At 28.3% G+C, this 16,787-nt stretch overlaps 1 protein-coding gene across 3 annotated transcripts in view; it reads left to right on the top strand.

Annotated features, from left to right (window-relative positions):
- The first annotated feature begins 235 nt into the window (after nt 1-235).
- The window catches only part of LOC149878084 (fibrocystin-L-like), a 48,688-nt gene continuing 32,136 nt past the window's right edge, over nt 236-16,787 (top strand). The window contains exons 1-20 of one of the 3 annotated variants that reach the window (XM_090072477.1): nt 236-511; nt 854-931; nt 4,667-4,790; nt 4,933-5,023; nt 5,159-5,216; nt 5,831-5,921; nt 6,086-6,139; nt 6,271-6,350; nt 8,335-8,448; nt 8,964-9,170; nt 9,614-9,909; nt 10,076-10,330; nt 11,195-11,354; nt 11,890-12,095; nt 12,353-12,638; nt 12,851-13,120; nt 13,479-13,756; nt 13,864-14,098; nt 14,381-14,465; nt 14,687-14,897. In XM_090072477.1, coding sequence (XP_089928603.1) covers nt 445-511; nt 854-931; nt 4,667-4,790; nt 4,933-5,023; nt 5,159-5,216; nt 5,831-5,921; nt 6,086-6,139; nt 6,271-6,350; nt 8,335-8,448; nt 8,964-9,170; nt 9,614-9,909; nt 10,076-10,330; nt 11,195-11,354; nt 11,890-12,095; nt 12,353-12,638; nt 12,851-13,120; nt 13,479-13,756; nt 13,864-14,098; nt 14,381-14,465; nt 14,687-14,897 — 3,246 coding nt within the window. In that variant the 5' untranslated portion in view covers nt 236-444. Of the gene's footprint in view, nt 512-853; nt 932-3,003; nt 4,590-4,666; nt 4,791-4,932; nt 5,024-5,158; nt 5,217-5,830; nt 5,922-6,085; nt 6,140-6,270; nt 6,351-8,334; nt 8,449-8,963; nt 9,171-9,613; nt 9,910-10,075; nt 10,331-11,194; nt 11,355-11,889; nt 12,096-12,352; nt 12,639-12,850; nt 13,121-13,478; nt 13,757-13,863; nt 14,099-14,380; nt 14,466-14,686; nt 14,898-16,787 lie in introns of those variants that run through there. The other 2 variants (XM_090072478.1, XM_090072479.1) reach the window with 2 other exon arrangements.

Genomic DNA, 16,787 nt, shown 5'->3' with positions numbered 1-16,787 from the left:
AAATCATTTAGAATTTTCTTGAACTTTTAGCCAAACGTTGATTTTTAAGTTAGAAGGTTTTATTTTAATTTTTAATAATTGTCTTCATAAGCAATTTAATTATTTTGTTACGTAAGAAACTCAGACTTCATCAACTTCGTTAACTGCAAGTGCATTCATTAAATATTTAGTATTGACAGTGAAAAAGATATTTCGTTTATTTTCGCTTGAATACATTTTCATGGATCAAATTAGCTTGAATCGAGAAACATTGATTGAATGTCGGAGAAAAGTTTGCGTCAGCTTTTTAATGAGACGAAAGATATAGTTGAATAATGTTTAATGAACGTTAAGTATTTTTAGTTGAACCGCTCATTTCGAATCAATGAGATGGATAGTCTGTAAGCACGTTTTTTGAAGGCGTCTAGAAGAATAAATATAAGAATAGAATCAAATGAAAAAGCGATGATGAAAACCTTGGAAACTTATATCTGCTTCCTTCTCTTTCTTGTCCAAGGATCTCTGGTTATTGGTAGGTACCGTTTTTTTGAATTTGTTGTTTGCAAGAACAAATCAATCCCCTTTTTGGAACGGGAAATTAAATAAAAGAAAAAAGAAAAAAAATTTAGTCAAACAAGCATCAACATTGATTAACCACTCTTCGAAGTTTAGAAAAGTTAACAAGTTTACGAAAATAAAGCAAAAAAAAAAAAAAAAACTAGTAAACTAGTTAATATAGTCTTTGAGTAAGATATCTATCATTTCTCTTCTAAGCTTAACATATATTAACATATATTAACATATATTAAGATTAGAGGATGAGTAATAAGTTTCTCGAAGTGGTATCTATTTAAATTCAACACTTTCCTTACAGGAACACCATACGTTAACTCAATTCAACCCAATTGTGGAAGCTTTGCAGGCGGTACTACTATGAAAATTTACGGCAAAGGTATTATTTGCATTTTTTTTTTAAATTATTTTAAGAATGTTCGATGCGTTGTTAGTAAAAAAAGGCATTTCTTTTGTATCCCATTACAACCTGAAGTCTTGAACTTCATTAGCGTGAATTTATGCATCATTTATTTTAATCACAATTTTCAGTTACACTTGCTACACTTGGTAAAGATTTAAAAAATGTCCGCCCAACTCGCCTCCTGGTCAAACGTAAACATTGTGTAGTGAAACGTATAAAATAGTAAAACCAAATTAACAATAAAAAAGCAGCTTCAATGAAACCTTGATTTTTCTTTATCTTCTCGTCAACTACAATCTAAAATTTTAGTTTTCCACTCTTGGTAGCTTTCAATATTTGTAAGGTAGGTTTGTTGGTAGGTTTCAGTGTTTTAGTGCTTGATGAAGAGATGATTACAGCTTAACCTTTATCAACAAGTGTACAAATTCATCCAAATGTCGCGTGTTGTTTCTGAACAATTTTTGCACCTTTTTCTTATTTAGCACAAGATTTAAAATTCTGTATCATATCATTAATAGCTTTAAAGCCTAATGAAGGTTCTTTGCCAAGGTTGACAAGGATGCCATGGATGGGAGCTTTTAAAGCAAAGAATGTAAAATAATACTACACCTTTATGAATGAGTTTGCCCTATCTCAATATTATATGACAAAATACCATAAATATGGTATGATATGAAGCCATTTGAGTCCTTAATCATAAATCTTTTAAATTCCCTGCCCAACGAAAAATTTGCAAGTTGCATCAAGTATCTTTAGTCTTTTCTAGGAAATCATTAAACTAATTTTATTAATTCCGAGACCTTCAGTTTAATCAAGAAACGGATTGTTAAAATTTTTATATATACTCGTATGTAGCATATATATACTCGTATGTAGCTCATGTAATCAATGTATTAAACAAACATTATCAATCACTTATGATTCTTTAGAAACGTTGCAATTTTTCCTTCTAAGTCTTTACAGGTTATTTTTACATTTCTGCTTTCGAAGAAAGTTTTTCAGTTTCTTTTCAGCCTTTTAAATGGTTCTTTGTTAAGTCCATTCAGCAGTTTTTTAAATGCTTTTTTGTCTTTGAAGATTTCACATAGTATTGCGCTCAGCCAAGTGTTTGCTGATATTTCTTGCAACTAAAAGAGGGTTTGCTTCAGGTTTTTAAATTTTTTAACACTCAGTGATATTCTTTACTTCCATCATCCTTAGCAATGACTAAACCATCTAATTTCTCTTTTAATTTCTAAGTTTTTAACCCTTTTCCTTTCTAACTTGCTGCTTCGCCTTTAGTTACATCATGCTTATTTCTCATTTTGTCTAATGTTTTTTTTTTGTCTTGTGCCTTTTCCATGCCTTGTGAAATTTTATCTTTACTTATATCTTTCTTTACTTGTAATTTTGTTGGCTTACACCAAAAAACTCATTCAGCTTCCCAGTAATCCTATTAGAAAAAGTTACATCTATTGTTACAAAAGGCATTTGAATTTGGTCAATGAGGGTAGGGAATTAGAGATGTGTGTGTTAAAATTTTTTTTACTTAAATGGACTAACAATTGCAATCATCATATACCTAGATCTACCATTAATAGTGTTACACAAATTCGGTGAATCTTGAAATCTTAACAATTTGGGGAAACCCCTAAAGATAGTGTTTTGGTAATCACCACTCCAGATTAGTATTTTTATAATTTGAACATTTAAAGCAATAAACAAAGTTAAGTGATAAAGAACATCTTATCGCTGAAGCTGAAATAGATAAAATTGGGAAAACGCCAGAAGATATTTTTAACATTTTAAAATCTCAGGGTGTCAGTCGCCACTTTGTGTATCACACTGTAAATCTGTACATAAATACTAAAGGTATTGAAGATCAGTAAAGAAAGTGGTCGGCCACGAACTGCATAAAAACCTGCAGTAATCTAAGCCGTGAGTAGCAGAATTCTGAGGAAGTCTTCTCATTCAAATTATTAAGTCCAAGTTAATAAGTATTTTACACGGAGCATGTCGCGCGTTATCAATAGACCTTTTCATAAAGCATCCGTGAAAACGAGGCAGTGTTTGTAACAATCAAAACAAATCAACGATATTTAAAAATGGCAATATCATCTGGGTTGCAATGTGCTTCTTATGAATGTTTTTCATATAGCTATGATTTTGTAGATGGAATTAGAGTTCCAAAAAATATTAGTTTTTTCACATTTCCAGCCGAAACTGGAGATAAGAATATTTGGTGCAACTTGATAAAGACAAGAAAATAAAGATAATTTCAAAATAACAAAATCTACTCGATTATGTCAAAAGCATTTCTTACAAGAAGTGATCCATAGAACCCCTGGTGGTACACGGATAAGACTTATAAAAGGTGCTAGGCCGATATTGCACTCATGGAATAACTTTTCAGTGGCAGATACATCTAGAAAACCACCAAGTGTCAGTCAATTTTTAAAGAAAATATGCAGGCCTCAACTTCAAAATTTCGATGACGATTCGTCTGCATCAACATTATTGTTACCGCCGCTAAATGAAGTAAATTCCTCTTTATCAACATCATTATTAATGCCAACAACATTAATACTATACATAAAGTGCCTCTCAAGAAAAAGAAAGAATCCAGAAATGGAGGGTTATCCTTAGACAATAACATAGTAAATGAAAATTAAATTCTAGAAACTAAATAGAGAAAACATCACCACTTATCACCTCTAAACCCTACAAAATTTTTGGTAAAAGATAAGTTTGTTTTGATTGTTACAAACACTGCCTCGCTTTGAAAAATCTCCATTCTCCGTCGCAGATATTTATGAAAAGGTCTATCAAATGTAAATGATGGGGGTTTGGCGAAAAAGCACTCGATATTAGCTTATTAGAGTATTTTATGAAAAGGTCTATCAAATGTAAATGATGGGGGTTTGGCGAAAAAGCACTCGATATTAGCTTATTAGAGTATTTTAACATTGATTTACTGGTACAATACAACATGTATGGCATTTTTTTTTTTTTTTATCTCTTCAATGAAAAACATTAAAGATAAATTTAATAAATAAATTGATTTGTTGTATATGGCTCTCGAGAGGAGGTTCAAGTCAACTGAGTTCAGAGAGGTCATCTTTCAGCATCTGTGATGGTTTGGTGAGATATCTCATATAAAGAGGTTACTGAGCTACATTTTTGTGCTCAAGATGAATGTAGGCAAGTTCATACCAAAATATCATTTTGGCCAAGACCGTCAAGCCTCTTTATGAGACCATATACAATTTTGATCAGATCTTTCAGCAAGATTCTGCTCTAGCTCCCAACAATGGTTGTAAACTCTGACACCGAAGGTTCAATAAAGCTGAAGACTAGTTTTCTGAAAGCCCAGATTTAAATCTGCTGGACAGAAAATTGCTAAGATGTTAAAGGATTGTTGATTGCTGTCTTTTAAAGGTCTGTGTAAAAGCAAAATGAGAGTAATTTGAATAAAACTTTCAAATCTGAATTAGTTAGTTCAAGTAAATAAAAATATCAAAATATGACTCAATTAAATGTAACCTTTTGGAGTTAGTTATGGTAATCTGTTACATTGTCATTTAACCAAAACCAGTCTGCCAAATTAATATCATAATTATGCTGCTGTTTATGTTAATTCAAAGTGCTTGTCTAAGTAAGTATATAATCATGTTATTGTTTGAATAATGAAAATTTTTATGAATAATGAAAATGATTTTTTTTACATTTTAGAATTCCCTGATCAATCAAATAATTCAGTTGTTGTGATGTTAACAAATACGGTTTCTTATGTGGTAAATTACTGTGATATTGTGATTACAGCCTCAAGCCATGAAATTTTAAATTGTGAAACAAGGTAAATAATTTTATGAAACTTTACTAGGTCCAGCTAATTAAAAGAATATTTAACTTTTGAATTTTTGATGATGATAATGATGATAATATAACACTGATGATGATTGTTGTCCAACATTCTCTATAATAAACATGTTTTTAAGAAAAATTTCTGATGATGAATCTACATTTGATTACTTCCTCACTGTACTTATAAATGGAGTGGTAGTTTCTTCACCAAAAATTAATTACTACGTAAGAATTATATTTTTTATATACATTTATCTATATGAAAAGTTAATTTCAGTGAAAATTTTGGTTTTTAATAAAAGTTGTTATATAATTTTGCTGCAATATTTTATTCCTCTTTTATTATTGCATGTATTTCAGCGTCGAGATGGGTGCACTCCAAAATTAAAAAAAGTTACACCATCAGCTGGTTTACCTGGTATCATTTTTTCTTTCTTATTTCATTCCATTTTGTATTGATCACTGTTTGTCTATATTGTTTTTAAATAATATAACATAAATAAGTTATCTTTTTTTTTCCATTTAGTTTAATTTTACATCAATCACTGCACATTCATAGTGTTTTTACATAATGTAATGTAAATATAGTTAAATATGTTAAAGTAAATCACAAAAAATATAAACATAAATAATTGTATGTCCATACTGTTTCTTTCCCATTTCATTTGATTTTAAATTGATCACTGTATCCATAGTGCTTTTACATAATATAGCATAAATATGGTTAAGTTTATTTCAATAAATAAAGTTAGTGAAAAAAAATGTAGATACCATTATTAAAAAAAAAAAAATCTCTATAATAAACATAAAATTGGTGATACCATTTTATGAAACAAACTCTATATTTAAATTGGTTATTCTTTAAAAAAGTTTACATTATCACTCTGAAAGAAATTTGCTTATCAATTAAAAATATAAAATATCTATTAACTATTTGTACTAGTTGAGTAATTTAGTTTTGTTGCTTATTAAACAAAAAATCCACTTGTAACTTATAGTTTAGTAAAATGAATACTAATTTTCTGATTTTAGGTGAAACAGTGCGTCTAGAAGGTCAAATTTTTACAAAACAAATCAGCAGATTATCTGCAGATTTTGATCCTAACAACTATGAAATTTCAAAGTATTTTTTTATTCTAGTTTTTTAGGTCTTGATTAATTTTTAGTCAAGAAAGAGATTATTGAGAAAAATATTTAAGTACTTCTTTAATACAGACTCTGTATATACCAACCTACTATGTAAGCGTTTGTGCTTTTTTCCTGAAATTTTTTTTTTTTCTTGTTAAGAATGTTTGTCGGGAATGACATTTGTGAACCCTTCGATCCTGAAACCAATGAGCTGTATATATTTTTTGTTTGTTTTTTTTTACTTTGATATTATTTTTAGGAAAGGTAAAAATAGTCTTATTCATAAAAACTCATCATTTTTATTTCAAAGAAAATTTTTTTAATGTTGTTATTTTGTTATTTAGCATTGGTGTTATTGACCTGACTCCGTTTTATTGGTGGAATGATGGCTGGGTGATGTGTTCACCAAAAATAAAGACTGTTGGTAAGCTCAAAAACTCTTCTAAAGAAGTTTTTTTCATTGCATATTGTTAATATTAGTAATTATAGGACAAAATCAAAAAACTTTTGAATTTCTTTTCTACCTCTAAGTGTTTCTAAGTACTTTCTTTTTTTTCCTACAAAAATTCTCAAATTAGTTTTCATTTCTTTTCTTTCCTACTAAAATTCTCAAATTAGTTTTCATTTCTTGCTGTTAGTTTCACAAAAACTTGTAACAAAAGTTGTCTCATTTATTCAATTATTTGGTTAACTGTGAGCTACTTCTGAGTTAAAATAGGTTATAAAACAGGACTTTAAAAATAGAATATCAAAATAACAGTCTGGTGTAAATCACTGCAAGTTTAGCATAATTGTCATAATTGCATAATTGCTTGAAACACTACATAATTTACTTAGTATTGGAACACTACATAATTTACTATACCTTCATCAGAATTGTTTTTATTGCTTTTGCTCTTTTTTTTTTTTTTTTTTTTGTTTTGTTATTCTTTTTTCTTAATTTCTTGCTTCAAAGCATTTGCTTAACTTTACCAAAAAGATTCACCTTTTTTCATTGCATAATTAAAATTTTATTACATAATTATAATTTAATTGCATATTGTTAAATAATAAAGCAAAAAAACATGATTCTTTTTATGTCCCATAATAATGGGACATAAAAAGAATCATGTTTTTTTGCTTCTTAACTAACTTTGATGGGACAGAATCATAATTTAGAATCACTTTGATGTTGAGTACATGAATAAAATGTTTAAATTAATTTAACACTATCTCTTCAACACTGCAGCAAGAACATGTAGGTTTTAAGTTTTCTGGGTAAGAAATATTATTTAAATGGAAAAAAATGGTAAATATCATACAAAAAGAACAAAATTTTCTTGTAATGATAAGAACTGTTTTTGCTGACTAATAGTGGGAGGTAAATTGAATTATTAAATGTGCTATAATGGCTGACATTGGTTCTTTTCTTCAGATTCAAATGGATACACATGGTAGATTATCTGCTTCCTGGTATTAAGACCTACTTTTGCAATTTCTAAAGTCATAGAAACTACATAATTTAGGTTTCAACCAACAACTTTTCTGATATTAAATTTAGATCTATACCAATTATGACAATCATTTTATTGCATACATTTATTTGAATCTACTCTATTTTCAATCAACATAAATACTTTTTAATAATTAGTCAATTCAAATATGCTTTAGATAAAGTTTTTGATTGAAATGAAAGTTTGATGGAGTAGGTGTAAATCAAAAAAAAAATGAAATAAACTGAAACTTGAAAATAAAATTGTAGGTCGTCTTTATAGTATCACCATTTTTAGTAGTTTGAAAAATAATAGATTAAAATTTCAGTTTAAAAACTCTTCAGTTTAGTTGACACCAAGCAATCAAGTGGTTTTATTTTTTGATGAAAAATTTAAGACAAAATTTTATTTAAAATGATTTTCCTATTTTGGGTTAAAATAATGCCTATATTTTAAATTTCTTTAATAAGATTTAAAAGTTTAAAAATGGCGATGTTGTAGAGCTTCATGGCAGGCTGTAAAGCTCATTAGCAATTCTTTTAACAGATATGGGTACAAATTTAAAATGTGAATGCAAAACACACAAAGTAAATACAAAACTTCATAAACAATGTTTTGGAAAGAAAAGTATTAAAAAACAGTGCCTTAAAATTTAAACTGCACAAAAGCATGGTTTTTAGAAAGTGACAACCATTGCAGTTGCTTTAATAGGAACTTGTTTGGGTTTTTGTGCTGTGTTTTTCACAGTTTTTATGGTGTCATAAAAAGCAATAAAATGTTTTAAAGTGCATGCAGTAAGTTATCATGCAGGTTTAATTCACTACAACCTTTCTAGTATGCACATTACTGCTAAAGAGTCTATTCTAAAATTACTGAAAGCTTTTTAAGAACTGAAAAGATCTTTGTTTGATGTTTTCTTTTTTGCTTTTTGTTAAGGTTCCTGGAGATCTTCTTTCATCGTAAGCAATTCAGCTGGTCGCTCAACACGTGAAAAATCTTCAATAATGGTTGATCAAAATGATTATATTTACAACTATCAAACTTTTGCAGGTTAACCATTTTTTAGAATTCTTTTTTTAAAAAAAACTAAAGAAAATGTGGAGAAAGTTTTTTATATGAGGAAAAAACCTGATTATTTGTATTTTAAAAGTTCTATTTGTGATATATAATATTGGTCTAGCTATAAATTAGTAATTATCAAATATTTTTTAAAAAGGAAATTTAAAAGAACCTAAAAACTTGTATTTCTTATTTTTTTAAATTAACCCTCAAAAACTAAGTGTGCAGCTCTTCTGTTACACCCCAGGATAAAAAAGGTCTGTAATGTTTAAAAAGTGTATACAAAGTTATATGAATCTTAAAAACTTCTATAGAGTCTCAAAAGATTGTAGAAGTTCTATAGGATTTTTAAAGAGTTTTCTTGTCCTGGGAATGCACCATTAGAAGTGAAATATTTTTAGGAAAACTTCATAACTAAAAGTTTAACTTTTTATTTATCGTCTTTAAATGATTTTAAAATAGTATGATATAATATTGTTAGATTTATTTACTTTTTTTTAATCAAGAAATTGAAACTATATTGCCAAGAAGTGGCAGTACAGAAGGAGGAACTGTTATCACAATCACTGGAAGATTCTTTGGAAATATCGAAGATAATGTGAAAGTTAAAGTTCACGGAGTTGATTGCACAGTGTTGTCAGTTAATGATACAGTAATAAAATGCCAAACAGGGCCACTCAATGGAACATACCAAACTGGTGATATATTCCCAGGTGATATTTTCCTTCTTTTTTCTCTTAGAAATAACACAATAAGAAAAGTAATGTAAACCAAGATTATTTTAAGACTTGCGCTAAAGCATCTGATAGTTGTTTGATTTTTTAACAATATTGTTTACCACTTATGATGTATATCTAACAATGTAGTCAGAAAGAGCCAAAAAGGGATATGGCTTCATGTAATTCTGTTGTGTTAAGTGCTATAACATCCAATGACATTATGGAGTTAATTTTTACCAGTAAAAAAAAAAAGCAATCATCAAAATGTATAAGTGGTTTTTTGTTATGATTTTTGAAGGATATTTTTGGAAAACTATGCAGTGTAAATGTATGAGAAATTTGTAAAGACAGCTTTTGCTTGTAGAGAATGTTAATCTTATTTTATTTTTTGATAGGTACCTTGTCAATATTATTATCCTAATTATATTTTTGTTAAGGTGGGCGTGGCTATGATGCTGAAATCTGGCCAGGTGTAAGTTATAATGTGGCAGATGTAAAAAACAAATATAACCAAACATATCCAGTTCCAGTTGTCAAAAACACATCTTATTCAGAACTGCAGATTTATAGCAGAATTAATTATCTACCATCACGATACAACGCTATTGCAGCAAGAGTTACAGGGTTTTTGCGACCACCACAGGATGGGTTTTACCATATTATAATAAATGCTGATGATTTAAGCCTTTTAGAAATCAGTGACTCTCCTTCAAATATGTCAACCACAAAAATGGTAAACTTAAATTGATTTTTTTCATTATATCAAAGTTTTTATAAAGAATGTTACATAAGAGTAAAGCGAGTAGAGCAGAGTTTAGTTTGTTACATCAACATGTTTGTTACATATGACAGTTCACTATATCAAGATTCTACTTGTATGAATACTTTTATCTCTTTAGGTAAAAGTTGCTTGGTGCAATGCTTGGACAGGCACCACTTACTTCAGGTATCCAGAGCAAAAATCTGCAAAGATGTTCCTGAGAAGTGATCGAGAATATTTTTTCAAAGCTTATTTAGCAGATTATGGTGGTGAATATCAGCTGGAGGTTGGGTTACTAGGATACAAAACTAATCTAAGTAATGCTGATGTAGATGATGTCTTCAATGAAATTCAAAATTTAGCAATATATTCTGATTACAAACCAGAAATACAGGTAAACACATTTTTAGTATTGCTATGAGTACTTGATGCTAGCAGTGATGTGCAGTATTTCAAATACATTTACTATATTTGAAATACTTTTTTAGGAGTTATACATTTAGTCAATTCTGCGTTTTTATATTTTTAGCTTTTTTTCTTCAGTATTTTTTCTGACGTTTTGTTAAAAATAGATGAGCATAAATTAAGAATAAGCAAATTTTTGCAAAGATCCCAAAGAAAATGCATTTAAAACAATTTTATTAGAAAAGACTGCAAATAACCTTAAAAATCGTGCAGTAAGAAAGACAATGAAAGTTTGTGAAACAGTGAAATGATAACTAGCAATAATTAGAAATTACTGTAAAAAAACTGGTGTTAAATATAATATACCTATACCATCAACACTGGTGTACCTTCTTTTTGGCTATGGTGGGCTTGTTCATACATTATAGTCTTTTGTCAGATGGTATGTTTGAACAGTGATTATTGCTAAAAGAAAATCAGTTGCTAATTAAGATAAATTATTGGAAAAAGAAAACCAATTATTATGATAAATTATGATACATTATAAAAAATCATGTAACATTTATTTAGTTTACGCTTTATTGCATGTAATGCATTAAATTATGATGATATCTTAATGATGTATTAATTGATTTTTTACATGTTTATAAGAAACAGAGATGATTATAAGTAAGCCAGTTAAGTTTTACTTCAGACTTATATACCAATGAAATACTAAAGTATAAAAAGGGATGTCTGTAATATTATTAATGACGTTTATATTATTGTTATTGCTATTGTTATTATAGGTATGTTAAAAATATTATCAATAGTTTTTAGACTGTTTTATGACTTGTAAAGTATGTTTTTCTAGATAATTGATGTTAGCAAACTAAATGCAAGCAGCCAAATTTTGTTGGCAGTTGAAAACCGCATCACTAGGTCATTCTCAGTAAATAAATCTTTCACAGATATTGAAAATATTTTAAAAGCAGACATCTTCTCAGAAAATTGCTCTTTTTTCTCAACTAATGGTATAATAATTTTTTTGAATTTAGTTAATATTATTAATCTTAAAGGCAATCATCCACAGTTATGCACAATCGGAAACATTCTAAAAATTTAAATTTTATTACAGTTTGAATATTAAACTGGGGGAATTATTTTGCCTTTTATTAATAACCAATCCTGTAAGTTTTTTTCATTTTCCATCTGCATACCAAAATTAATAAAATTTATTGAATGATATAAAATAGGGAGATATGATTTTTTTTTTCCAAATGCTATCAACTGGAAATTTTTTTAGAAATTAAAAGTTTATTAGAAAATAAAAGTTTTATATTTTTATTAGGAGCAAATACTTATAATTAGAACACTAAATAGCACATAAACATAGTTTTAATGTTTAAACAAAGAGTTATAAAACTCCTAATATTCTTGATATGATGATATTTTTACCATAATTCTTATTTGTTAACATAGAAATTATTTGCATGTGTGCTCTGACACTTTCTTTTGTTAGCATTTTTGTTGTTTTTTGTAAAGCAGAATATATTGTTGATTTTTCAGGAGCAAACGTGTTTTACTCTGAAGGGTATGAGTTTGATAAGATAACTGGAAGTCAAGAATATGGCGTGCGTATAGAAAACCAGCGTCCTTTTTGTGGTCGTCGCATGCTTCAACTTTCTAAAGAGTTAATAATATTTTATGCTGATCAAACTGTAGCTGATGATGGTACTAAAAAGTCATCAATCAATATATTTACACATCAATATGTAAGCATAAATTTAGAACATCTAGATATGTTAATATTATGCGTGAAATATTAAATCTCTACAAGTTTTTAAGATTTCATATTTATTTGCAATATTCAATATTCATATTTAGTTCTTAGTTTTATGTTTCATTTCAGTTAATTTAAATGATAAAAACTTACTTTTAAACCTAAGTAATTTCTTTGTATTTTTTTGGTGATTTGGATCTTGTTGTATTTGGATGATAACATTTTAATGCGGTTTAGTATATTTTGTAGCTGTACTTCTTTGTTCGTGGTGCGTTTGCAAGCACTATTAATTTACAATTCTCTTATCAAAAAACTGATGGTACAACAGCTGTAATGACAAAGAATTACCAATTTAATGTTGACAATAGAGGAATGGCTTTTATGAACATGAAAGACTCCATAACAGCTGAAAGTTGGTATGTTAAATATTCTCCTGTATATGTGATTTCTATACAACTTGTTCGTGATCCTTCTCAAGATGCATCAATTCCAATTTTTGTGGATGAAGTGTGGATTGCAAACATGCTGAGAGTTGGTGAGTAATGTGCTAAAGTAACAAAGTACTATTATTTTGAAAGAAATTCCAAAGCAGAACCAATAAAAAATCTTTCAATCATTTCAATATCTAGTCCATTTTTAAAGATTTTTCTCATCGCATTAATTTTAAAATTTTCTTTACTTTAGTGTACTATTTTTATTACTGAAATTCTAAAAAATCTATAACTAGAACTATTTCTATCTCTTTAGTTGATAGTGTTGATAGCGCTCCTGGGATGTGGGTTGATACATTAAAGATTGATAACAAAACTGGAATCAATACCACTGGAAACCCAGCAGTGAGAAAATGGGCTGTTTCAATGTTTGTCAATAACTGTGGGAACAACTCATTTGCTTTTCAAGCAATTAGTGATGGAAAACCAATTCCAGCATATAAATATCAATCTTCTTCTCCACCGCTATCTGGTACTTTCAAAATTGCATACAAACTAGATGACGGAACAGTTGTTTTAACTAATGGTAATGATTTTATAGTTTTATTTATTTTCATGTAAAATTTGTCTTTAATGTTATGATTGTTTTGTTTTCTGTGGTTGTTGTTGTTGTTCATCATCATCATCATCATCATCATCATCATCATCATCATCATCATCATCATCATCATCATCATCATCATCATCATCATCATCATCATCATCATCATCATTTCATCATCATTTCATCATCATCATCAAGATTGTCAAAATCATCATTATTTTATCTAAATTATGTTATGATATATTAATTATTTTATTACTTTTTTAATGCTTTGAGTTTTGCTATGATAAATATTTTGCTGCGAAATTTTGTGATAGCTATTATCATTGAATGTTTTTAGACATTCCTCTCAATGTGGATGCAATCAGCTTAAAAAAAACACTGGAAGACAATATACCCAAAACTGTGTTTGTTGTAACTGGTTCTGCCAATTGTTCACGCTATGAATGGAGAGTTGAATGGTTTTCCGGGGGAGGAGATAAAGAACCGTTGCAGCTATTAATAGATAATGTTCATGGCCAAGGTGTTTTGAGTAGTGTTACAACTATTCAAGATGGTGGAATATTATTTGGTCCACTACCAGGAGAGTTTCTTCAGCTTGCTGAGCCAACTCCTCAAGTAAAGTGGCTAAAGGCTTTTAAGAAATTGTGTTGTACATGCTGTTTTGTGCAAAAGGGTTTAGGGTTAAAATTGCTTTAAAAAGTGTTATTTTTCTTTGTTTTCAGGTTGTTGTATCAATTAATGGAATTGTATCAAAGTGTAAAATACGTGGAAACTGTGGATATAATTACTCTGCAGCATTTACACCCCAATGTTTTGCAATAACACCATCAGTGGGACGAAATGGGACAAATGTTACTATAAGTTGTAATGGGTGTGTAAACAAAACGAAAGTGTTTATTGGTGGAGTTGAGTGTATTGTTACAAGTCAAACTGCTACAAATGTAATGTGTACTGTTGGTAAGTTTTTCTCTTCTACAAAATTATTACACTATTACAAACTATCGTCATTGATTTTTTTGTTTATCAAAAAGTTGGCTTTTTTTTAATGCTCAGACAATATATACCTTCTGCATAGAGTAAACTGATCATTAATAACATGATAGAAAATAAAACAATGAAGTTTGTAAATAAAAGTGGTTTTTTAAGAATATTGCAACAGACAATCCTACAGCACTTTATTTAGAATGGATATCACCTCTTTACTATTAGAATTAAGAAACTTTTTTTTAATAACTTAAGGTGAACTTCAAGCTGGCTTTCAAAATGTTGATGTTTTTGTGGATGGTATTGGAAAATGTCAGTCTATGAATAATATTGTGTTTCAGTAAGTGTTTAAGTGGATATCTTTTCAATTTTTGTACTGAAATAAAATATTAGGTTGTAAGCTATTTTATGCTACGTCTATTGTTTTTTTTTTTTTAATTGAATATTGTGTTTTGTAATTACAAAATATGAAATATTTATCTTATTTTTTATGTTTTTTTTAAAAGAACAACAAATCTTGTTATTGTTGTTGTATTATTCTTTTTAATTTCTTACTTTCAGGTATCAACTTTCAGTTGATAAAATTCTACCTGACCAAGGAGCATCAACAGGTGGTTTACCAATCACTATTAAAGGATCAGGTTTTGGAAATAGTGTTATTGGTGTAACAGTAAAGTTGGGATCTTATAACTGCTTTGTTACCAGTGTTTCAATGTATTCAATTACTTGTGTAACAGAAAAAGCAGAAGTAGATGGTCCTGTTACTCTGAATGTAGGTACTTAAATACATAGAGAAAAGTATAATATTTATAATTTAGATGTAATTGATGTAAATCTAAATAAATAATTTATATATACAGTAAAAGCCAGTTGTTTTGAACTTGCAAGGGACCAAAGATTTTTTTCATAAGGTGTATAAAAATCATTATTTGGGGAAACAAGGAAACAAGGAAAAAAGTGTTTGAATTAAAAAAGTTCATTAGCTTCTGTTTTTTTTAAATGTTTTTTTTTTAAATGTTTAAATGTTTAAGACTGTTAAAACCATATCTTAGACAAACAAAGTGAAGACTGTTTTTTACAACTTTTACAGTGTTTCAATTAAAAAAAGTTCATTAGCTTCTGTTTTTTTCTGTTTTGTTCTGTTTATTAGCTTTTTTTAAATTTTTTTTAAAATCTTCTTTCAATCTTCAAACTTCTTCCCCATTTGTACTGCAATCAGTAGTTGAGTTTTCTAAAGTCTCTCTAATTAATTTTCTTCCAATTTTAGTGCTGAAGTAGATTTTGACAGCGAAAACATTTTTGTTAGTAATGTTTTTGCTGTTGAAAACTGTTTTAACTTTTCAACTGTTTCAAATCAGTTCAACAATTTTGTGTTGATAAATTCTAGTAAAAGATTTTGTTACTTTTTTCACAAAGCATCAATTTCATAATCCAAATCGTTAGATGGGTCATTTTTGTCAGCTGTAGTTATTTATCGATTTGCAGTAAATATTCCTACTTTGCAAAAGTGGTTTACAATTGTTTTGATGGATACTGGGTTCCCAACAGACACCAAAATTTGTATTCCAATCTAGATAAACCTTTCTGATGGGGCTTTATTATTCACTATTCTAATGATTTTAATTCTAGCCATATTTTTACAATATTGTGCTCTCAGTGATCTTATAACACCTAGCTCCATAGGATGTTTTATTTTTGTAGTGGCATTTGTTCCTACTTAACTTTATTTTTTAATTAGTTACTATTTTCCCAACTTGATTCCCCAGAATTTGTTTTGAAAGTGATGTTTCTTCATTTTCTTCCATCCACATAACTAACCTTTTAAGATTTTACATTTTGTCCTTCTTCAAGTAGTGACAAGATTTTATCAGTATTTATGACCCATGTTAATATGGTTTTTTTTTTTATGTAATCTATTTTGCTGCAGCATCTTTGAAATTTTTCTGGCAGAGCTTTGTGAATATGTTTTCATTTTTGTCTCACTACTAATATCTTATTCTTGTTTAAAAGCACAAGTGCTTTATATTATATACACACATAAATTACATTATATTTAAACTTTGTAAAGAATTCTTATTGGCTAGTTTAGATATTCAAGTCCCTTTCAAAATATTAAAAATTCCTTAAACTATATAAAGTTTTACAAATGATTAGAAACATCAAACAGAAGATTTATATTAAATTGAAGTTCTAGCTTTGTTAATTTTATTCATTTTCCTTCATTACTGCAGTTAAAGGACGGCATTTATCAATTAAGAACTAGAGAATGTTTTGTAAATTTTATTACCACAACTTTTTGTGATAAATATCTTATTCAGTAGTTGTATGTATTTTGGTCAACAAATTTCAAAATACTTCATGTTATATAAGATCATGTGCATTATGTACACACCATGTGTTTAACTTCACTTCCTTATATTATTTTATTTATTTAATAATTCATCATTACAAAATTTAATGTGCTGGTTGATGACATAAAATTGATTTTTATTTGGTTTTTGTGGGGAGAAGTTTAAAAAAACAATTATATTTATTTTTCTGAGACATCAACCAAATAAAGTTGCATACAAGTTATTGAACATTGTATAAAAAAGTACAACTTCAAAAAGCAAACGAATCTCTCTTCTATGTAACTTTAGCTATAGAAAATAAAAGATTTGCA

Source organism: Hydra viridissima, unplaced genomic scaffold (genome assembly GCF_058129835.1).
Source record: "Hydra viridissima isolate aposymbiotic clone 2 unplaced genomic scaffold, HvirCarnegie_v1 scaffold_15, whole genome shotgun sequence".
In the NCBI taxonomy this organism is placed as follows: domain Eukaryota; kingdom Metazoa; phylum Cnidaria; class Hydrozoa; order Anthoathecata; family Hydridae; genus Hydra; species Hydra viridissima.
Note: the sequence above shows the minus strand (reverse complement) of the source record. Positions and strands in the feature narration are given on the sequence as shown.